This window comes from Buteo buteo, chromosome 13, assembly GCF_964188355.1.
Source record: "Buteo buteo chromosome 13, bButBut1.hap1.1, whole genome shotgun sequence".
Taxonomy (NCBI): Eukaryota; Metazoa; Chordata; class Aves; order Accipitriformes; family Accipitridae; genus Buteo; species Buteo buteo.
In genome coordinates, this window is record NC_134183.1 from 38,975,773 (window position 1) to 38,997,785 (window position 22,013).

Sequence of the window (22,013 nt, forward strand, 5' to 3'; positions counted from 1 at the left end):
TGTTAGCAGAGCCTGTGCAAGAATTGCTAAACCACCTTGCTGAAGGGTGCGTGGTGGCTGTGGGAGGGAAAGGCTGCCCAGCTTTCGGCAGTGGGTGTGAGCCAGGGCTTCTTGCTGAGCACTGGGGCTTTCCTGGCTCCTGACTCTCATGCTGGGGGGGACCCCCACTGGCATGGCTGGGGGACCACTGGCCATCACAAGACCTTGTTATTACTGGGAAATGGAGACCTACTCCTTGTGGTTTTGGGTGGCTGTTAAACATCCACGGCTCAGCCTCTTTGGGCTCCTTGGCTGTAATTTACTCCCACACCAGGTCTTGCTTGGGCCATTGCCGCTGTGGGGGCATTGCTGGGGGTGATGGGTCTGGTAGGACACGATCTGTGCCTGGGCTCAAACCTGCATTACCCCTTCCACCCAACGTACATCACCAGTGCAGGGGAAACTCACTCCTGTGTAACCCATTTCCCAGGGGGCTGGCATAAATATTCTGTAACGGGAGCAATGGCCCAAGTATTGCAAGTCTCCAGGTGACTGAGACCCAACTACAGGAGGCAATAAAGTGTTTTAAAACTTCAATCATCAGCTTTATTTAAGCTCTATCACAGCCTGTGAGAGCAGCAGCCCAGCAATGCAAAGCCAGGCATTAGTTAAACCAGCGCAAATGATCCCTGATCAAAGGACGGTGACACTGCTGAAAGAAGCCAACACCAACACAACTGAGGCCCTGTACAAACCTAGGGAAAGCTCAGAGTCCTAACGAGCAGGCACAAACAAGTGCATTAGGAAAGCTGAAAGCTGAGCCTGTTTCAAGGAGAGGGATGGTGGGCAGCTCTCTGGCTCCTCACCCTATGTGCGTGCCACCCGGGTCTTGAGGCAAAGTGCTGTGAATTCAAGTTGTGCAGGCACCAAGCTGTTCCCCAGAGCTGTTCAGAGACATTCCCCGAGCCACTTGGCAGAGCATGAGCTCTTGTGGGATTAAGGTGGCAGAATTGGGCTTAACTTGAACAGTGGGTTTTCTGCATTGGGACACCCCAGCCCGACCCTGGGTGTGGGGCTGCAGGAGCGTGTGGATGGTAGCAGGATGCCCCGGGCTCACACTAGGGCTGTGTGGGGTGACGCTGGCTTGGCAATGGTTTACTGGTGCACTGTGTGCTGGTCTCAGCATCCATGTTCTTGGCCATGGATGGCTTTCTCCCAGGGATGCTGTTGGGTGAGAGCCCAGGACCGTGACCACCCGAAGCATTGCCGCACAGGTACTGGGGTTGAACGCACATTTCCAATGAAGACTGCAGCCCGGGGGTGAAACAGCATGGGGTAGGGTCAGAAATTCTCATAGTGATGTGCAAAGTAGGTCTGGTCCTTCTTGTTCAGCTGCTGGCAAGCCTTTTCCACACTCTTTGTCATCCCGGGTGGGCCACAGCTGAACACCCCGATCTTCTGCACCTGGGGAAGGAGGGAGGCAAACAGGTCAAACTCAGCAGCACCAGTTCTCCCCCCAGTCTAGCCCCACCTTGGCCCCTTGCCCTGTGGCAGCTTTGAACACAGATGCTGACTGAGCAGTCTGTCCCAGCCTGAGGAGGTTTTTGGGGAGGTTGTCACTTCCCCATGGAGCTGCTGAGGCCATGGAGGAAGGATGGGATCCCCCAGGGTCTCTGCCAGCTCTGGACAGTGACTGCAGCCAGGGTCTCGCCATAGCAGGGGGTGTTTGTCTGGTATGGGGCATTGCTGACTCTTGCAGCTCATCCTGGCTCCAGAGGGAAAGTGGAGTTCATGCCCCTTCAGGGCAGAAGGGGCCTTTAGTACCACCAAGATCTCCAGGGCCTCAGGGACAGACTGGGACCAGTCCTCCACGCTGGCTGGTGGGTGCCCCTCCTCTTGTCCCCAGCCGGGCACTGACCTCGGGGTGCACCTCCTGCAGCGAGTTGAAGAAGGGTATGAAGGGAGGGCGCCCAAAATGGGTGACGGAGCGCAGCCCTGTGAAGAGGCTCTTGTTCAGCACCTTCTGGAAGTGCCGCTCGCAGATGTACTGGAAGAGAAATCAGTGCGCATCAGATGGCCCAGCATGGCCCAGCACAGCATGGCAGCCTCCCCGGCGGGTAGCCAGGCTCACCAGCATGGTGGTGCGCAGATCGAACTTCTCGGCCAGCTGTGTGATGTAGATGTGCACAGAGACCAAGTCATTCCTGTCCGCCTCCTCCACCTCGCGGATGATGTCCGCCAGCCACTCAAACTGCCGCTGTGTGCGCGTGACCCAGATGAAATAGATCTGTGGCACATGGGGGTGAGGCTCAGAGTGGGGCCAGCACCCTTATGCATATCCATGGGGCTCCTTCCCAGAAGGATCACGGAGGATTTTACCCCCAAAGAGGCCAGCAGCAGCAGGAGGCATCTTGGGAGGGCTCTTGTCTTTCAGATGCTTCCTCTTACCTTCTTACACAGCAGCTTGGAGTTTATGGAGGACTTGAAGACCAGGTCCTTGAGGATGGATGCGAAGGGCGTCACCCCAATGCCTCCTCCCACCAGCACTGACACCTCGAACTTGTTCCACTCCTGGTGGCCCTCTCCAAAGGGCCCGTCCAGATAGAGCTGGAAGGGAGCAGCCATCAGCAGAGCATCTCCTGCCTCTGCTTGCCCAGGTCTTGGCCACATTCAAGGCTGGAGAAATGCCTCAGGCTGGGCACAACCCATTGCTGAGACGCTCTCAGGCTCAGAGGTCCCCGTCCCCGGAGAAGTAGTGTGGGGCTCACCTTGGGCAGCTTGCCGATGAGGGCCAGGCTCTCTGGGGAGTAGAGTTCTCGTAGGCGGGTGGTCCAGGGTCCCACGGCCCGGATGTGCAGGCTCAGCGTGTCCTCATGTGGCGCTGAGGTCAGGGTGAAGGGGTGGTACTCTGTGGTGCCCAGGGCCACGCAGGCGATGCGCACCCACTGCCCTGACTTGTAGTCAAAGTCCAGTGGCCGCTGGAACCGGAGGTGAGTGACATCTGGAAGGGGGGACGGGGATGGGGACTTCATTAAGGTGGAGACATTGCGTGGTGGAGGTTCCTCCATTGCTGCAGCTCCAGATGCTCTTGCGAAGAGCCTGGGCCATGTGGCCAGGGATGTCGTGGTACCTGAGGGCAGGAGCTCGGCTTTCACAACGCTGATCTCCACCTTCTTCCTGCTCAGGCTGAGCAGCTTGTCCGCACTATAGATGAGAGCCGGGATGATGAAATAGATGTAGAAGCGGGGCTGCTGGATCAGCGCATAGCTGCCGTGGATGATGACCTGGGCAGGGAGCAGTCTCCCATCAGCACGGTGCTCAGCACTGCAAGCCATCACCCCGTGACTGATTTGGTGGCAGCTCAGCAGCAGCAGGGAGCTGGGACTGGGGCCACCAGGTCCTTTGGGACCTCCCCAGCTATTTAATCTCATCAGCTGGGCTGCCCCAGGGTCTTGCGGTGCATCAGTACCACCCCTCCCTCCCAGCCCTAATGCTTTACCAGGACGTAGAGCAACACGTAGAGGTGGTGGGTGATCCAGAAGCCCTGGAAGCTGACGCGTCGGAAGTGGTGGGTGGCGAACACGTACATCACGGCCAGGATCACGAGCAGCAGCACTCCCGTCATGCCTGTGAAAGGAGGGGTTGGGAGGTGCTGGGGGGCATCAGGGCAGCCCCACTGGGGCTCCACCTGGGCTGGGCAGAGGGCTGCCTGTCCTGAGCACAGGCATGCAGGGTTGCCTGCTAGGTGGTCTCACCTGGAATAGTCTGGAAGAACCACCAGTAATACTTCTGTGGGAGCTGTGACCTGGAGAGGGACAAGAGATTGCACCATGGAGTGGCCAGAGCAAACTCCTCGTTTCCATTTTCATTCCTGTCCATGCCCAGGACACTCTTGTCTGGACTGTGCTTTAAATTTCACCTACCCATCATCTACAAAGACGCTGGAAAAGAGGCAGGACAACACACTGAGAGGTGTGACTGAGAAGATGTAGACGTTAACTACATGACCTGCAGTGTGGAGCACTGTAAGAGACAGAAACCGGGAGAGAAAAGCATCAGTGTTGCTGTGGATGGAGATGTGGCAGACCCTGTTGACGTGCCCAGGGACCTGGCAATTCCTCCTCTTCTCTCGTGCAAAGCATCTATGTCACTGCAGGCTCTGTACAGGTCTTCAAGCTTCTGCCTGGTCCTGCTGTGCCATGATGGGCTGGTCCTCCTGCTTTAGCTGTGGTTCATGGGTGGCATATCCCCCAGCAGCCCACCTACCTGAGAAAATCAGGGCTGCCATAGCTATCCAGCGGTGGAAGTCCACTGCGGCATCGAAGGGGATGTAGTGATTAAGGAAGGTCTCCCGCAGGACTGTGATGAGGTTGCGACACATGGTAAGCAGGATGTAGGAGTACATGAAGGAGATGGAGGCAGCCGATCCCCGGGAGATGATGATCCCCACAAAGGTGGTCTGTGCAATTCCAGTGCTGGGGGATGCGAAGCCATAGTCTGGAAAGAGAGAGCGGAGGGTGTGTCAATGTGCCCGGCGCTGAGGACCATGACCCTTCTTGAAACAAGGGGACAGCCATCTGCGTGGGTCCACCAAGAAAAGATCACCAGGGATGGGGCTGTGTGGGGACAGGGGCACAATTTCCATGTCAGACCCCCCTAGAGCTGCTGGGTGACAGGGTCTCCTTGGAGGTCAAAGGAGGGGATCGTCCTCCTCTGCTGGGCACTGTGGAACTGCATCTTCGTACTGTGTCCTCAGTTGGGCATCCCAACATGAGAGGCATCAACAAACTAGAATGAGTCCAGTGGAGGCCACCAGAATGGGTGGGAGCTGGAGGACATCACACAGGGGAAAGGCTGAGGGAAATGGGTTTGTTCAGGCTGGAGGAGAAGGGTCAGGGAAGGCCTTGTGGCTGTCTGCAACCACTTAATGTGTATTACAGAGCGCAGAGAGCCAAATTCTTTCTTAGAGATGCACAGTGAAAGGATGAGAGGCAACAGCACAATCTTCACTGAAGGAAATTCAGGTTTGATGTAAAATAAACTCTTCACAAGGAGGATGGTCAAAAACTAGCACAGGCCCAATGAGGTAGTGGGTTCTCCAGCCTTGGAGCTCTTCAAACCTTCTCTAGGCAAGGCCTTCAGCAGCCTCATTCAGCTTTGAAATTGGCCTTGCTATGAGCAGGGCATTGGACCAGACCCCTCCAGAGGTCCCTTCCAACTTCAGTAATCCTTTGGTTATTCCAGGGGAGAACCAACACTGTTGCCCAAAGCTGTGTTGGGACCTTTCACACCCCAGCATGCCCCATGCAACCAGCAGATTTGAGGAGCCAAGCCCACGCACCCCTCCATGTCTGGGCCAGCAGGGCTGGATGGGCACTCACAGTAGGCTCGCTCTGCAAACACGCCGGCAGTGATGGCAGAGAAGAGGACCACACAGACGATATGGCGCCGGTAATTCTCAATGAAGCGCTTGAACTGCTGGATCTTCTGCTGAATTTTGTTCCGCTCATACTTCTTCCGTTGTGCTTCAGTGTACAAATGCAGCTGGTACTGATTCGCCCTGGCAAATACAGGAGGGCTGGTGTCTTTTTGAGGTTTAGCCAGCAAAGTATGGCTCAGGGCCATGCTGCCCAGATTTGGGTCTTCCTCCCTGTACAGCACTGTGACCACCTCTGCACACTGGTGACAGCAGTGACCTGTGCACAGTGTCAACAGTTGATCTCAGGTCATCTCACAGTCTGCGCACTTTTGAAAGCTAGTAACAAATGTGCAGATAGTGACTCATAAATGAAAACGTAGATCAGAACTGTAAAAGATAATTTTCATTGTAATATTCAACCCTTCAAACTGATCCCAGGGTAGGGGAAGGTCCTTGGAGCTGTTAAGGCAAACCAGGATATTCTGGCTATGAGTAACAACCACTGAACTGCTTCCTTGTAGAAATATTTGCTGCTGCCACAGCAGTGAGGACCAGAATCTCTCCTGCAGCTCTCGCAGGCAGCCCATGGGTGAGCCAAAAGTGTCCCAAGGGGCAGAGGAGTGCAGGCAGGACCTACCAGGCAAAGGCCCTCTCTGCTGGCAAGGCGTACACTCTAAAAAACACTATCCCAGGCTCTGGAGTTGGCCACTTCATTTGTTTTTTATAGAGGCGCATCACCCAGACCCAGCTATGGCACTGCCCCCACCAAGACAAGGCTGTTCCCATAGCTCCTTGGCCAGCGAGAGGCTGTGATGTGCCTGCCTGGGCTGGGGTATCTTCTGCAGGGATGGTCTCGCATCCCCTCCCTATGTTGCACCATCGTCATGGGGGTGCTGGCTCCTTGCAGCAGTGCCATTTGACTGAAGGGCTACCCGGTCTAACACAGAGATATGAGAAGGAGCAAACAAGCTGAACCTGAACCCAAGAAGTATGCCCAGCGAGAGGGAGAGCATACTCACTTTCTGCCTGGTCTCTTCCTCAGCTCTTGTCCTTCTCGCTCCACATAGTGGCTCACAGTGTCCATGTTTGGGTCTTTCTCTTCCTCTGAGATGGTTCTGTTGGAAGTAGAGCTATGTCTAGCCCAAAGCTGTACTTGCAAGGAAGGGCTTACCAAAATTTTCTGTTTCTCCACTTTCCATCTCAGACTCAGCTGAGAAGGTGTCCAGCTCTCTCCTCTGCAAGCCTGCTTGTTTGTCGTGGTTTAACCCCAGCCAGAAACTAAGCACCATGAAGCCACTCACTCAATTCCCCCCTACTCCCGCCTCAGTGGGATGGGGGAGAGAATCAGAAGGAAGAGGGTAAAACTCGTGGGTTGACGTAAGAACAGTTTAATAGAAAAGAAAGGAAGAAACTAGTAGTGATAATAATAAAATGAAAATAACAATAAAAGGACTAGAATGTACAAAACAAGTGATGCACAATGCAATTGCTCACCACTCACTGACTGATGCCTAGTTAGTTCCCAAGCAGCGGTCCCCCCCAGGCCAACTCCCTCAGTTTATATACTGGGCATGACATCACATGGTATGGAATACCCCTTTGGCCAGTTTGGGTCAGCTGCCCTGGCTGTGTCCCCTCCCAGCTTCTTGTGCCCCTCCAGCCTTCTTGCTGGCTGGGCATGAGAAGCTGAAAAATCCTTGATTTACTATAAACACTACTTAGCAACAACTGAAAAACATCAGTGTTATCAACATTCTTATACTGAATCCAAACCATAACACTATACTAGCTACTAGAAGGAAAATTAACTCCATCCCAACTGAAACCAGGACATTGTGTTAAATTTAATTGTGTGGTACATGGGCTGGATTCACTCTAAGATAACCTGCCCCTCTGAAAAGCAAGGTAGGACTCCCATCCCCACGTAGTGGATGCAACAGGGGCTCTGCAGGAGGCGGTTCGTCCCCTCTGCCTGCCTGGGTGCCAGGGGAGGAGGGCAGAAGCCCCACCACAGCCTCCAGCTTGCTCACAGGCATGTCCCAGCATGGTTGTCCCCCTTCCCCAGTGCTGGGTGTGTGAACACCTGGTGGGAGCATTTGCTGGAGGGGCTGAAGTGAAGGATGGATGTGATCAGGACAGAAGAAGAGGAAGAAATGGCAGCAGCAGCAAGGCTAAGGAGGAGAGCTTACCCTTTTGGCTCTTTCTTTTTTATGAAGGAGACACGGTTGTGCAGGTTTTGCTTGAGCACCTCGGGGACACCTTTGAGGAGCCAAAAGGACAAACAGCCATTCAGAGTGTGCAAGATGCGGTGGATGAGGTTTAGGCATCTCCCCTGGGCAGGGGTGTGGTGGGGAGAGGCTCTGAGCTGACCCAAACCTGTTGCACATGGAGCTACAGCTGACGCCCCATTACTGCAGTGGGGTTGGGGAGGTTGATGGGACAAGATTTGGGAGCTACATATTGGGTGCTGCCCACTGCCTCCAGCCCTGCAGGGCCTGGGGTGACCCAGTACTCCTGCCCACTGACCTTTGATGCAGAGCTGGGTGAGACGAAGCTCGCTGTCATGGTCCCGCAGCATGTAGTGGAAATCCTCCCACGTCAGCTCATACCTGTCCTGAAACCCTGAGGCCCGAAACATGGACTCAGTCACCTGCTCTGCCTGGTCTCTTGACAGGCAGTTGTTGGAGATCTCGATGAAGGACCTGGAGCAAGGAGGAGAGATGGAAACTTCAGAGGACCACAGCTTGAGTCCTTCAAGTAACACAGGGCAGAGCCCCAGACCAGTTTCATGGGAGAAATGGGGTCTTGGTTGTGAGTGTTGAGCCCATGGGCTCTCACGTAGCACCCTTGGGGAGTGAAGCACAGAAAGTGGGAGCTGCTTTTGAAGACATCTATGTTTACAGACACTGTGAAAACATCTAGAGAGATGGGGAGAAGTACCTGAGCATCCTCAGAAACTCCTCCTTGGAGAGAAACCCATTCTCATCAATGTCATACATCCTGAACATCAACTTGGACTTCTCCTCTGGGGACCCTGGTGGAGAGGGAGGGAGCTGAAGAACAAGATCCTATTTTTGTCAACAAGTTGCTTTCAAACACCATCTTTGAGAGTCTGGGCCTGCAGCAGTGAAGCCTCACCTAGCTCTGAAAAGACTGAAAGCATACTGCTGATCGCAGCTTGAATAGCGACTTGACTTTCTCAAGTGCAAGGTGAAAAATCAGGTAGATACACATTCTTTGTTGTGCATTATTTTGCAAACTCAAAATGTACTTTTGGACAGCAATGATTTTTCTGGGACATGCTTTGACTGAATCTGGCATTCACCACCTCCATCTGTGATTCCACCTTTCCAGTGGTCATTCAGGGAGGATCAGTTATGACATCAGATACACTTATTATCATCTCTCAATGACAGGATGCATGGTCTGTTCAGGAGACAAGGCAGACATCTATGGTGGTGAAAGATAGCTCCCCTCATGAACAGTCTTTCAGAAAGCATAATTACATTGTCACTGCCCCATAACTCAAGTTGAAGCTGTCCTAAGTGAAGGGAATTTTAATCTGTAGGAGTGTCTACAGATTGACCTGCTGGATAGATCTTGTTCTTCACTCTGCTGGTGGCGTTGCCAGATCCTAGAAACAGGACTGAGGGCAATAGATGAAGGCAATACCAGCTCCAGCTCCCACCTTTCATGAAGACCACCAAGATGTCCAGGAATTCCCGGAAGGAGATGTAACCGTTGCTGTCTTTGTCAGCCAGGGAGAACATGGAGTCCACAAACATGGAGTGGGCTTTGAGTCCCAGGGCCTCAGCAAACTCAGCCCTGCTCAGCTCACATGTTAGAGACTCCTTCGCCTTCTGTGAAGATTCAAAGTTGAGCTCTCCAGCATTAGACCTGTCAATTTCCAGCACCTGCAGGTTGTGTCCCACAAAAGAAATCCCATAAGTGCTGGCAGAGCAGAAGACTGGTGTTCACTTGCCTGACCTATTGCACAAAGACCAGTGGCTCCCCGGCACAAAACTCTGGCAGATACCATAGGGAAGTCCCGTGTCTCTCCTACACAACGTGACTTTCACACTAATCACCACTGACCATTACGGAGACCTCAGTAACATCATCCAAAAGTCTCTTTGCAACTTTATATCACCACAGCAGAACTCCCTTTGTCTTCTGCAAGGGAAAACGTCCCTTGGTCCTGAAAGTATTGGCAGCTTCCTTGTGCATGGCTTACCAGCTCTGACGGAGAGCAACAGCAGCACCATTCATTGCTTAATCAATACAGAAATACCTTCCTCCATGCATCAGAGCCTGCCACACCTCTACATACCTGAGCAAACAGGTGCCTGAAGAAAGTCTCCAGAATTTGTTTTCTCTGCTCCTGGGTGACTGCCCATTTCATCAGGCTCTGCTCCTTCATCTCAGAGATATGCAGATCGAGGCCGCTTTCCTTCAAGTAGTCTTGTAGCTTCCCAATGAAGTTGCTCCTCTCTGCCTCCTCGCTGAAAAGCAGCACCTGCAAAAGACCCCACCGAATGGCCCTGAGCAGCAGAGGCTCAGTCGGGATGCGAGTGCTGCTGCTCTTCACCACAGCAGTCACCCCGTGGTATAAGCTGGACCTGGTGGTTCTCAGGAGGCCACAGCCACCTTTCAGGGATCTATGCTGCTCCCAGTGCCCAGGGCTGAGTGGTGCAGGGTGTACGTGACCAGTGGCAGGTTGCGTGGGTCACTCCAGGATTGTGGAGGGGCCATGGACAGTATCATACCCCAAGCATGGTACTCACCAGGTCGTACTCCTTGGGGCTCTTCAGGAGTAGAGCTTTGTTCCCTTTGTTGCTGGAGAGGATCACCTCCACCCTTTGATGGGCTTTCAGGCTGATGGTCCGGAGCACAGACCCTCTCCCATCCAGCACTTTGAGCACTTTGTCAGCTTGGAGCTGAATGTAGACGGGAGAGCTGTCTGTCTTGGGACCGTGCCACTCCATGGCTGATGGGAGAGAGCACAGGACTCAGCTGGAAAGGCGTACCTGGGCTCCTATTCAACCCAGCACCTCTTTCACCAAGATGCAGTTTGGGAGTGATTTCATGGCCAGACACGTGATAAGGGAAAAATGATGATGTCCCAACTGCAGAGCACTGTGTCTCCTGCACATGGACACAGGAGGAGTACAGACCATGGAGCTGGGAGGCAGGATTTTTCCAGTGTCCAGAGCAAGGAGATACAGTCCCTGTCCTGGAGCTACTGGTGCAATTGCTCTACACAGGTTTCCTTCAGGTAAGGTGTGATCTGGAGAACGTTGGAATTGGAGAGTCATAGGATGACTCAGGTTGGAAGGGACTCAGGCTGGAAGGGTCTCTTGCCCAACCTCCTGCCCGAAGTAGGACCAGCTACAGGGTCAGGCCGGTCCGCTCAAGGCTTTATCTGGTCAGGTTGTGGATAGGATGGAGATGGCACAACCTCTCTGGGCTACCTGCTCCACTGCTTGACTATCCTCCTGGGGAAACAATTTGTCCTTACATCCAGTCTGGATATAAGCTCCAAGCCCAGCCCTGTCTCAGTATGCGCCCTGACTTCAGCAGCATTACCAGATGCCATCGCAGGATTGACAGTGCCACCTCACCATGTATTGCCTCGCCAGCCACCTCTCTCTGCACGTTGGAGCCCTGCTTCTTCTGCAGCTTCTTGAAATCTCTCTTGCGGAGAACGGCAACAATCCACGCAACAAACAGAGTCACTAGGGACATATTGGAGAAGGAGGCATGAGATATCCCAAAACTCCTTCCCACTTTGGCAGCATCACCTGTGTGACTGGGGCAGACAAGTGTTTATGTCTTCCCCGTCACCCCCAGTTCAATGCTGCATTGATTTCTTTAATGCAGGGCTGCTCAATGAAAGCCCTGCTCCCTCCTGCTGCCCCAGGACCCTGCCACCTCAGGGACCTCAGGAGTGACCAAGACTCAGCAGTTTCTGCTGGGAGGTGCTTGGTCCATGGGCACTGACCCCCTTTCTGTGGTAGAAGAGGAGATGGGTAAAGAAACAGAGCGGCAAACCTAAAGGCAGACAGCAGAGGACAACGATGATGATCCCAAAGCCTGCGCCGCTGCCTTCGAAGTAATCCAGCACCATCATGGGCGTGCAGTTGGCCAGGTGTTGAGCTGTGACCTGCTGGAGCTGGGGGCACGGGTCCCCTGCACGGGGGGAGACAGGCTGTGAGTGTCATGGACCTTTTACCCATCTCAACTCCATCGTCCCCAGGAACCTCTGCATTAAGATGCTGGTGGGGTTCATTGCTGAGTGACCCAGGAGGAACTGCAGAACTGGGATGCTTGAATTAAACTCAGCTCTTAGGGGACAACCCTTGGTTTTGGGTTGAACCTTTGCCTGCCACAGCAAACCAAGTGCAGAACTGGACTCAAGCGTTCAGCACCATCACCTCTCCCGATGGCATGGGCTAAGCCCGATGCACTCTGGGCTACGGCAAATTGGGGGTCAGAGCCTCCGCTCATCCGGATGCTGCAAATTCAGGGAATCCCCCTGGTGCAATTGCATGGAGCATATCCAAGGGAACCAAAATGCCTTGCAAGGGCTGTGACGTGTGCCAAATAAAATGCTTTCGGTAAACGGGAAGGGTGTGGCAAGATCCCAAGAGGAAAAGGCATACTGCTGTGTTTGACCACAGCTCACCCTGAGCATGGCAGCAGGGCTCTTTGGGTCCTGACAAGGAGAGGAAAGCTCATTTCAAGGATGGCACAGGAAGACATCAGGGTGAGGGGTGCATATCAGTATGGGACTAGCCTGCTGGGAACCCAAAACCTGCTGGGTTGCAAGTCCTGAGCTCTCCCCAGGCTGAAAGCCGGCTGGCACAGTCCATGTTGCTGTTGCAACTACATCTGCGGGAAAGGCTGGCCAGCCCTTCCAGCAGCACTGGTTAACCAACAGCCCTGTCAGCAGAGCAGCTAGGCAGGAGTTGGCATTGCAGTACGGCACCCAGGGCATATTCAGGGGTTGATTCAATTACAGGCAAAAGTAGGCAACGTTATGCAGTTACAGTATACAAAGCTTAACTCATCTGCAAACCATCATGTTTCAGGTCACTCATCATTTAACCTGCAGACCTGTGCGTGCTTCTATATAGACAGAGCTAGAAGACACGTCAGTGAGGAGCGTGACAGCATGGGGTAGGCAGAGGCCGAGTTTTAAGCCCAGCATGACCTTCCAGGGCATCGATTGCATTTTTGTACCTGGACGTCCTTCAAGGACTCATGCAATGCACATGCCTGGACGTCAGCCCACTTTCAACATCAGCACTGCCCGCTTTGCTTACAAGCAACCCTTGCATTTTGCTCACATTTTGGTAGTGTAGGGGCATAGCAGGTGTCAGGCTTGAGAAACTGCAGCCCGATGCTTTCCCTGTGTCACTGAGTCACTGGCTGTGTCACCGAAATGGGTCTGCTTTCCTCCCTAACTTGCTGGTGCCATTTGCTCCCTGCACCCTGCCATTGCACAAAGCGCTCACCCTCACTCCAGACGAACACGTTGGGCTGGAGCTGTGTGGGGTCTGTGCCCGTGACAGCAGCCAGGACATCGTGGAAGGTGGTGTTACGGATCTGCCTGGTTTCCTCTGCTGTGAACAGCCTGGGGAAAAAGATGTGGGGTCAAGTGGTGGCCCCAGGTGTCACTGGCCAGCAGCAGGAGGGATTCACTCCCAGCACTGCTTTAGGAACTGGGGAAGCTGGAGGATGTTTTTTCCTCTAGCCCCAGTTTTTGTGTATTACTGGGGCTTGCAGAGCAGTGGGCAGCCTGCCAGATGGGGAAGAGGCATTTACCCATTCTTGGTGTTTTCGAACCAAAACCTGTCACCATCACGCAGGCGCACAAACTGGTCCAGGATGATGGCACTGAAGAGGGAGCCGTCAGTCTCCAGCATGCCTCCAGGGAGCAGCTCCAGCCCAGCCGTGTTGTTGGCATACAGGGCAGCGACCTTTTCTAGGACCTGGCCAGAAACCCCCACCGTACGCATGTGAGCAGAGGGAATTCTGCCAGGGCATCCAGTGGCACGGGAGCTTAGTACCAGGGCAGGATATAGTTAGTCATGCCATGTAATTGCACAGTTACCCCAACACAACAGCCCCACAGGCATGAAAATAAGCTAGGGCAGGATGCGCACTGGTGTCCCTCGTCTTACATTGCTGGAGAAGTCAGTTACTGCTTGGACTGCCCCAACATCCTTTGACCCACACACTTTCCGTGCCCAGACCAGTTCCCTGTTACCTGTTGCTCCAGGTGTGGGGCAAAGTCCGACCAGTTCTGGAGAGGCTCCAACCCAAATCGCTCCCGGGCTTGGTTATACGTGGGCAGGCCAAGGTCTCGCCCACGCTGAAACCAGCTGGCCACATAGTCGGTGCGGGAGTACTTCAGGGGCCCATACCAGTAATCTGTGGGTGGATTCAAAGCCGTGGTGATGGCAAGGCAGAGCTGGAGAAGCAACCCCAACTGCCATAGCTGCCGGGCTGGCCTTGTCCCTCCACCATGGGCCATGCTGAACACGGAGATCATCTCCATGCCCTTGCCAGGAAGGTCCCATGGACACACTTAACATGCCCTGCAGCTTCTCTCTGCCTCCATTAATAAGGTTAAGGCTGGTCTGAGCATGTGGTTGGGTGCTGATGGCAGCAGCGATGGGACCTGCCTCCCCACCTCGGCCCCTGCACAGCCCCAGGAGAAAGGGTCACCCACTGACATGCTATCTACAGTGCAGGGGAGTGCAGACCTTGGAGATCTTCCACCACAATGTTGTCCTCCCGCTCCGCAATCTGTGAGCTCATCCCCAGCAGGAGGTTGTCCACATCCTCTGCCTGCTGCGGCCCGATGCTCTGAGGGGAGATGGGAAGAGCAGGTGATTCCTTGCAGGACCAAGGACATGGGGTAGCCCCACACCCCTGAACTGGTGCCCATAGGGGTGCAGACTCTGGGCGTAGGGGGACTAGGGACTTCTTCCAGGCTCATTTTCTCCGTGTCAGCTCAACCTTGAGGTCTGATCCTGCCGCAGCTGAAGGCAGCATCTGGGGATGTCTGGATGGGGAGAATCTCACACCCCTTGGTTGGCTGACATGCTCTGTATCCAATCTCCCTTTCAGACCCCTGTGGGGTCCTCCACAACAAAAAGGAAGGAATGAAGATTCCCCCAGCCAGCCTGCCACATCCTCAGGACCCCCGTGCTCCCTTCCCCGTACCTCTCTTCTCCAGTAGCTGTTGCAGAGCCGCACTGCTGGGAATGGGCCACCGGCACCAGGCACTCCCTGGAACTGGCAACTGGGGTCTCTGGAACAGCAGAGAAGGGCTGGACCCACAACCCTGGCTGGGGCTGCCCTGAGCTGACAGGGCTTGGCTGTCCCAGTGAGGGGCAGGATGTGGGGAAGGGACAGGGACCATCCCTGGCCACCACCCCATCTTGGGCATCCCCTTCCCTGGCATGGGCACTGCTCTCCCACAGCCCTGCTGGGCTGCTCCTACCTCTTGTAAACACCCGGTGGCACCATGGTGGCCAGGAATTGTCCTGCAGCCGCCACGAACTCCGGTGAGAGGCTGGGGTCCAGGTGCTGCTGGTAACCTGTGAGGCAGCAGCCATGGTCCAGCAGCCAGGCTGGAGGGAAAGGGGGCCAATCTCCCTCTCCCACTCCATCCCCTGGCTGCCCTGGTCCCCGCACCCCTGTTCCCTGCATGCCATCACCCACCGTGCCCCTCACCTTTGTACTCCGGGACACTTCTCCCCAGCAGGGTCGGAAGCCACTCGTACAGCACGATGCTCTAGGGCACAGGTGACCTGGGTCAGGGCCAGCACCAGGGAGGATGTCAGGGGTCCCGGTAGAGCCGGCGGTCCCACCCCTCACCTGGAAAGTGGCGATGACCCACTTGCGAGCATGCTGGAAAAGGTCCTCATCAGGCCAGGTGGGGTGTGCTTTGGCCAGCGCTGTAGCCAGGTGGTTGTGGTACCGAAACCAGGCGATGCTCTCAGCCTGCAGGAAGGGGTTCTCATTCCCCCAGGCACTCCCCAGGTCTGCAAGAGCCGCCGGGACCATCAGTGGGGGATGCTGCCACTGGGTCTAGATTTGCCTGTGGCTGGAGGAGCACCCCCAGCCCTGTGGCTGCAGCCCAGCATCCCCTCATCCCCTCGCTCTTCCTCCCTCCCCAGGGTGACAAGCAGCCTTAGCGAGTGAGAAACAGCACTAGGCCTCCAGCACGGACCAAAGGTTGGACAGGTGAGGACTTCAAACAAGCTGAGTAGGTTTTTATCGGCAGTAGCCCCTTTCCCCAGAGGAGATCACCTCAAGTCAGAGGGACCAGCACCCACCAGTCTCTGCATGTTGGCTGGGAAGTGACCCATTGTCTCCTGGGGATGTGGCACCTTAACTTCACGGCATGTCTTTGCTGGGAAGCCTTTGGTGGGGCACGTATCTTCCTCCCCCTTGGGCTGGGAAACTGCCTGCCCTCCCACGGGACTCCTGACCCACATGTCCTGGCTCACAATGCACCCCTGCCCTTTCCCGAGGTCCCCTCTGGGCTTGGCTCCAGGGACCTCCTGCTCCCAAAGCTCATGGTCAGGGATGGAGCCAAGCAGGTGAAAACCCATTGAGCATGGTCACCATTACCATAGATCCCCTGGGGACCACCCTGTCCCGTGGACGGATCCAGCGCTTTCCACATGGGGACCTTCCCATCTGTCTCCCTCGGGAGGCGCCCACCGGGCCCTGATGCCAGCCTTCCCCCTGAGAAGCTCCTCAGGGCATCACTCCAGGAGTGCGAGGGGCCGTAGATGGAGCTGCCGTCCAGCCAGCCCGTCACCTCGTTGGTCTAGGGCAGGCACAGGGAACAGGCATTAACAGGTACCAGGGTCTCAGTGGAAAGGTGCAGAAAAAAGGTCTGAAAAGCCCCGACCTGGCCCTTTTGGTCTTGCAAAGCAGCCACCCCATCCCCTGTTTTAACAAGAGCTATCAGGGTGCAAATATATACACTGACAATCTCTATGCAAACTGCAGGAATTAGTGCCAGGTACAGCAAAAGACCAGGTACAGATTTTTCAAAAGTACATTTTGGGGTTTTTTTCCCCAATTATTTTCAGCTATGCCCAGAAGCAGACATCTGTGAATCCCTATGTAGGCAAGACCAAGATGGAAAGGGACTAAACCCATCTCTGGGGAAACTGGAAACACTAGAGCTGTCCCTCTGGGCAACCCTGTCCTTGCAACAGGCAGTCCCACTGCCTTGGCAGCATGTTGAATATCTCCCCTGCCAAATGTTTTCATGAAAACATCCTTTTTAGTCTGAAAACATGCTGGAGGTTTCATTTTTTCTAAGGTTTGAAATACTGCTAAAAACATGACTTGCTAATCTGGTCTTTTCATGGTTTATCACGTGAAAGGTTCAGGGAGCTGTTTTGCTTTGGGGATTTTGATTGGGAAGCTTTTCAGCATCAAAGAAAAATCACATGGGCTTGGGAACATATCCAGCCTCAGCACAGCAAAATATGGAGAAACTGGGGGAAAATCTGGGGTTTTTTCCCAAAATGACTGAAATTCAGAGAAGCTTTACAACTTCATGACAGTACCAGCTCAGCTTTGTGATATATTATTAAAGATAAGTGGTGCCTAAAAAAAGTGTCATAATTACTGACCTTCTAGAGTGGCACAAGTGTATGATTGGTTATGGAAGTTCATTACACTTGTGCTAAAAAGGCTCCAGTTATCCCTTGTTTCACCAGATACAGACAGCCCTACTTTTGCTCATTTTGACTGAAGTGATAAAAACTTTGGCAGTCAAGGAAGACTGTGAATTGCTCCTGCTTTGCCATTTTGTCTTCTGCCCTCCGTAAACCATGCAAGATACTAAAATTTGCACTAAAATAGATGACACAGGCAGATCTGGGGTAATTATGTTTTCTCTGGCCATGAAAAGCACTGACCTTGAGCAACCACAAATGCTGCTCCATGTGAACCAGTACCTTGCAGGTTGTGCTTTGGGTTCATTTGCAATTGGTTTGAACACTTGAGAGACATATATTTTTAAGGAAACAGTGGTGCTCTCCTTTTATTTTTGCAAATGCTATCTTGGCTGCTACAGACCCCAATGTTGGGTGAAGAGGAATTTAGCTGAAAGGTGAAGAGCAAAGCAAATGCTACCTACCTGTTCCCGGGGGCTGTTGGGGCTCTGCCCCGTCTCTGTCACCCAGTGGATGCGCTGGAAGGGCAGGACCACATCTCCAGTGCCTGCAGGGTCAAACACGAGGTCTCCAGATGGGATGTGGATGTTCAGGAACTCAGCAGGGCAGCCAGGTTTCTCCACCTCCAGGATGTCCGAGAGCACATAGAAACCTGTCAGAGACCCAAGTATGGTCAGCAGCTGGGAGGACTGCCACCAGCACCTGGAGCAGGATGTGATGGTGAGCAGCTGAGCCATACGTGGGCTGATGGGGCCACCCTGTGCAGCAAGAGTGGTTTCCTTTCTCCCTTCACTGCTGATTTGCTCCGTGACTTTGAAAAAGTCACTTCGGGCTGCAGCCCCGATGTGCTGAACTCCATTCCACAGGAACAAGGCTCCAGGTGCCCCTGGCCAGACCTCGTGAGTAAGGTAGGGTCATTCAGGGACCAGGGTGGAGAAACTCAGCCAGCAGATGTTCAGAGATCACCAGCAGCTCTGCATTTAGCCACTGTTTCCCTGAGCTCCTCCTTGCCTGTGGCCTTCAAGCCCAAGGGTTGCTTCCGATGCTGAGCCTGGTGGCTGCCGTTGCTGTTGGCCCATATGAGCTTTGCTGTGTTAGGAAAAACTATCTCCAGGGAGAAGCTAAATGGTACCACACTAGTGTCTGCCCCTCCTGTGGCCCATCTTGGGGCCAAGCACCCCTGCTGGGGTGTCTGGGGACGTGTATGATCATTAAGCTGTATGGGGAGCTAATTGTCTCCACTTCTTTGACAAGTTCAGCCTGTTTTCTCAATGAGCCAAGGGTATGTCCCAGAGACAGACATCCCTGAGCTTGGGCACCCAAGACACTGCCAAGCTCCTGAGTGACAGCAAAAACTGCTCCAACTTGCAGCAATTCTGCCCAGCAATCAGTCACAGTGTGGGTCTTATCTGTCAGGCGTTTTGCAATGGGGTAACTCTACCGCTAAAACAAATGAGGAAGTTCCCAAATGACAAACACCAGCATTTGGGGCAACTGCCAAAGGTCACCAAAAATTCATGCAAACTCTCTTGGCGGGACAATACTTTGGTATGGCAATACCCAAGGCCTTATGTCTCGGGTGTGTGTCTGCTATGAAGTGGTGGGTGAGGAGCGCTCTGACGCATGGCCTTGGGGTGCGAAAAACCAACATTTTTCCACCCAAACCAACATCTTTCCACCTGGTGCCAGGCCCCAGCTCTTACCGAAGAAGACAGCCAGCACGGTTGTGTTCCTACGGGAGGGCAGCCCAGAGGGTCCCCGCGCCACCGCATTGCTGAGCTGGCGAGCGTTGGGCACGCAGGGCTCCTGCAGTGCCTGGTAGACACCATCTGCGTAGTTGGCTGGCAGGAGACGCAACAGTCTGGCACCTGTGGCACCAAAGCAAGATGACATGGGTCCAGCAGCACCCGACAGATAGGAGATGCAGCAATAGTGGGGTACACCAGCGTGTGCAAGGCTCCCAGAAGAGAGCAAGAGGATGGCATAGACACTTATATTGGCCAAGAACACACAAGTTTTGGTACCAACACCCAAAACTTCTTGCAACACCGGGGTCAGTCCTCTTAAACTAGGAGGTTATCCTCCATGGGCATGTTCCCTTCCAGTTGTCCTTCTCTGGTCCATGTGTATCCCCTTTGCCTCCTGGAGGTCTGGGGTGGTGTGCTCCAGTGGGTAACTGGAGTGATGTTAAGCTGCCCATGTTGGCTATGCAATCCTACACAAGCATGGTGATTGCCAACACCACAGGGAACAGGAGAAGGAACAGCTGGAGAGGCAGAGAGACAAGGGAGAAGAAGAGAGAGAAACACCCTGACTTCACACCCACTGCCTGTACCGTAGCTGAAAAGCCCAGAGGCAAGAGGTCATTCTGCACTGATGAGCAAGTTCTTTTCAAAAGGTTCTTCACCAGTGTGGCAAGGCTTCATTTGCTGGAGTTCCCCAGACTAGGGGAAATCCTGAATTACTGGCTTAGTTTCCAAATGTTAAGGTCTGATCTGTCTGCTCTGGAAGAGGGACATCTTGTCTGCCAGGGAACCGCTGGATCTCTCTGACAGGCTTTGGTGTAGCCAAAGGGCTGATGACACGCGTCATGTTGGAGAGCCCTTCGGACTCACAGGAAGCTGTGTAATTGCCACCATGTCTTGTGTCACTGTGTAGGTGAGCTATCTGGGCTGCAGGAAATAGGAGGATTCATAATCTTTAGTATTTGAGGTAAGACCATGCCTGATCTGCCCTGGTCCCTGGCTCAGAGACATGCCCTGGAGGTGGGCCCATGGGCTGGTTGTGGTCATGTAGCTCACTACTGGCACAGGGAAATCCTGCATGCCTGTCCCAGTATAGACCACTACATGCTGCACAGCAGCCCAACAGTGCAAAATCTGCCCTGTGCAGAGCGGAAAAAAAGTAGGTCCGACACGCCTACTGCAGCCTGGACCATGAACACATCTGTCTCTGGCCTTGTGTTGAATGCTGCTTGAACAGCACTCTGATTTTGGCTAAAGATGCCTTTTCCTAGCTCTGGGATCCCTGACCATCACTGAAACACCTGCTGGGAAGAGCTGGGTCCTCCCTACCTTGGATATTTTGAATGACCCCTCAAAGGCACAGCTCTGCTCCAGGAGTGATCCACCACCAGCATGATCTGCAGATGGTGCCTGGACAGCAGGTAAAAGTGGCAAGGCCAGGACATGGGAGACAAAGCTTGGCTGCTTGGCCCCTCCAGACTGCTCTAAAGAGGCTCTTAAGTGCATCTAGGGACCTACCTTGAGTTCAAACAGCCACCTCTCAGGACCATGGGAGGTGGCATTGCCTGGTCACCAGCCTGGTTCAGGCTCAAGTCCAAAAAGGCTTCTCTCTCAGTTGTAAAGCAAGCCACATGCCAAAGTGCCAGCTTGCCCTGTCCCACCATCCCCATCCCCAGGCCTGGCACTCACCCACCGATCCGTGGCTGTGGTGCAGCAGGTTGTTGTACCAGCCATCGTAGCGCTGGACCTCCCAGGAGATGCTCTCCTGGGCTCCTGGAAGAGACCGTACCGACTTGGTGAGCAGCAAAAAAAAAATAACACATGAAACGAGCATCTCCATTATATTATATTTATATTGTGATATTTTCCCATAGTCTTTCTGAAACTTTCTGTACAAACAGTTTTTTAGACAAGTTTTGCACTCCTATTGAGGGATAAGCAATGCCTAAAATTAGAAATTGCTTGTGATCCTGATGTCCCCAAATCAAATTCTGTCCCCCACCAGTCTACTCCCAGAGGATCTTCATTTTCTGCTTCTTTCTCATTGTATCAGAAGAAGCCTCTCCCTACTTCTGCCCCCACAATGTCCATTTGAGTCAAGCAAAAGCCTTGACACTGGAGTTATGCTCTCCTCCATGCATAGTGTAACAGCATCAGCCTTTGTCAATAAATATATACTTTGTTTCCTTTGTGTTAATTTTTATCGCTTTTATTATAATACTAGCAGGAAGCTCCAGTTTCTGCTTACAAGCTGTGTACACATATAAACAGCAGTAGGTGAGACTCCCAACCTGTAGGCTCTGTAAGTTCAGCATTTTGCTCCATTTTTTTCTTATTTCATCACAAACGGAATCATGCCCATCTCTGATATGATGCCCCATGAGTTAGAGGAAATTCCTCTGAGGGGCAGAAACTATCCAGGATCTCCCTTTGGATCCCCTTCCCTGAAACCGCACTTACTCCCCAAGGTCCACGTCACCAGCAGAACCATGGTCAAACTCAACATCATCTCTGTGGGTTGCATTGGCCCCTGGGTCTTTGGAAGCAGTGACCTGCAAAAGGAGAGGAGGAGGAGGGAGCTGGAGCTGGGCTGCTCTCGGAGGCTGGGAACATGCACAGACCATAATCTCAGCTCTCTCTTGTGGTTTCTGCTGCCTGGTAAAATCCCACTGCCGTCATCATCCATCAGCAGTATCTCCCAATTTGGGCTGTGGGAAGGTGGCAGGGGGCATGTGAGACCCCATCACCCTGGGAAAGCTCTGTCAGGAGGTGTCAACTGCCCTGAGAAGACCTTTCTGCTGGAGCAGGACCAGTATCCCTACCTTGAGGTACCCCAGCTGTAGGTTCACAACTCATCATCCACAGCAGGCAGACATTAAGCTGTGCCAGCTTCGTTATAGAAACGTGCTCTTTGTTACAGAAACAGACACGTTTCAGCTGGCAATTTCTCTGCGCATGCATTGTCCCATCCAAGCAAAATCCAGCTGCGAACATGATTGGAACAGCCTCAGCATGCAGTCAGGTCTGCCAAAGTGTGCTAGTACTGCAGATCAACACCTCTTGATCACCTCTGGGCTAAATTGAAGGCACTCTCGCATGACCAGCCTTTCTCATAACACTTTAGCATCTCACTTTCCACAAAGGCCCTGGATC

The 22,013-nt window shown here is 53.5% G+C and overlaps 1 protein-coding gene across 2 annotated transcripts; it reads right to left on the reverse strand.

Annotated features, from left to right (window-relative positions):
- Nucleotides 1–904: 904 nt before the first annotated feature.
- DUOX2 (dual oxidase 2) lies at nucleotides 905–21,384 on the reverse strand. 2 transcript variants are annotated; one of them, XM_075044002.1, is made up of 33 exons: nucleotides 21,321–21,384; nucleotides 20,550–20,633; nucleotides 18,819–18,983; nucleotides 17,580–17,767; nucleotides 16,049–16,250; nucleotides 15,290–15,456; nucleotides 15,146–15,206; nucleotides 14,913–15,009; nucleotides 14,633–14,720; nucleotides 14,170–14,272; nucleotides 13,671–13,834; nucleotides 13,226–13,392; nucleotides 12,916–13,034; nucleotides 11,450–11,587; nucleotides 11,020–11,133; nucleotides 10,183–10,385; nucleotides 9,729–9,914; nucleotides 9,087–9,312; nucleotides 8,339–8,432; nucleotides 7,925–8,100; nucleotides 7,588–7,657; nucleotides 6,418–6,513; nucleotides 5,361–5,539; nucleotides 4,246–4,476; nucleotides 3,903–4,002; nucleotides 3,735–3,784; nucleotides 3,479–3,606; nucleotides 3,110–3,263; nucleotides 2,748–2,980; nucleotides 2,428–2,586; nucleotides 2,111–2,266; nucleotides 1,898–2,026; nucleotides 905–1,443 (listed from the first exon to the last, which is right to left on the reverse strand). In XM_075044002.1, exons 1-33 carry the CDS (start codon nucleotides 21,382–21,384, stop codon nucleotides 1,321–1,323), a joined length of 4,614 nt encoding a protein of 1,537 aa, XP_074900103.1. In that variant the 3' UTR covers nucleotides 905–1,320. The 2 variants fall into 2 exon arrangements, with proteins under 2 accessions (XP_074900103.1, XP_074900104.1); XM_075044003.1 differs by having other exon boundaries at nucleotides 7,597–7,657; nucleotides 21,321–21,369.
- Between the last annotated feature and the right edge of the window lie 629 nt (nucleotides 21,385–22,013).

What these genes read in the sequence shown, in the direction of transcription:
- DUOX2 (XM_075044002.1), bottom strand. Translation starts at nt 21,384, where the DNA reads ATGCAACCCACAGAGATGATGTTGAGTTTGACCATGGTTCTGCTGGTG. An exon ending in CGTGCTGGCTGTCTTCTTCG is followed by an intron (nt 17,768 to 18,818) that starts GTAAGAGCTGGG and finishes GGTCTCTGACAG; the next exon opens with GTTTCTATGTGCTCTCGGAC. An exon ending in ACAGCTACTGGAGAAGAGAG is followed by an intron (nt 14,273 to 14,632) that starts GTACGGGGAAGG and finishes ATCTCCCCTCAG; the next exon opens with AGCATCGGGCCGCAGCAGGC.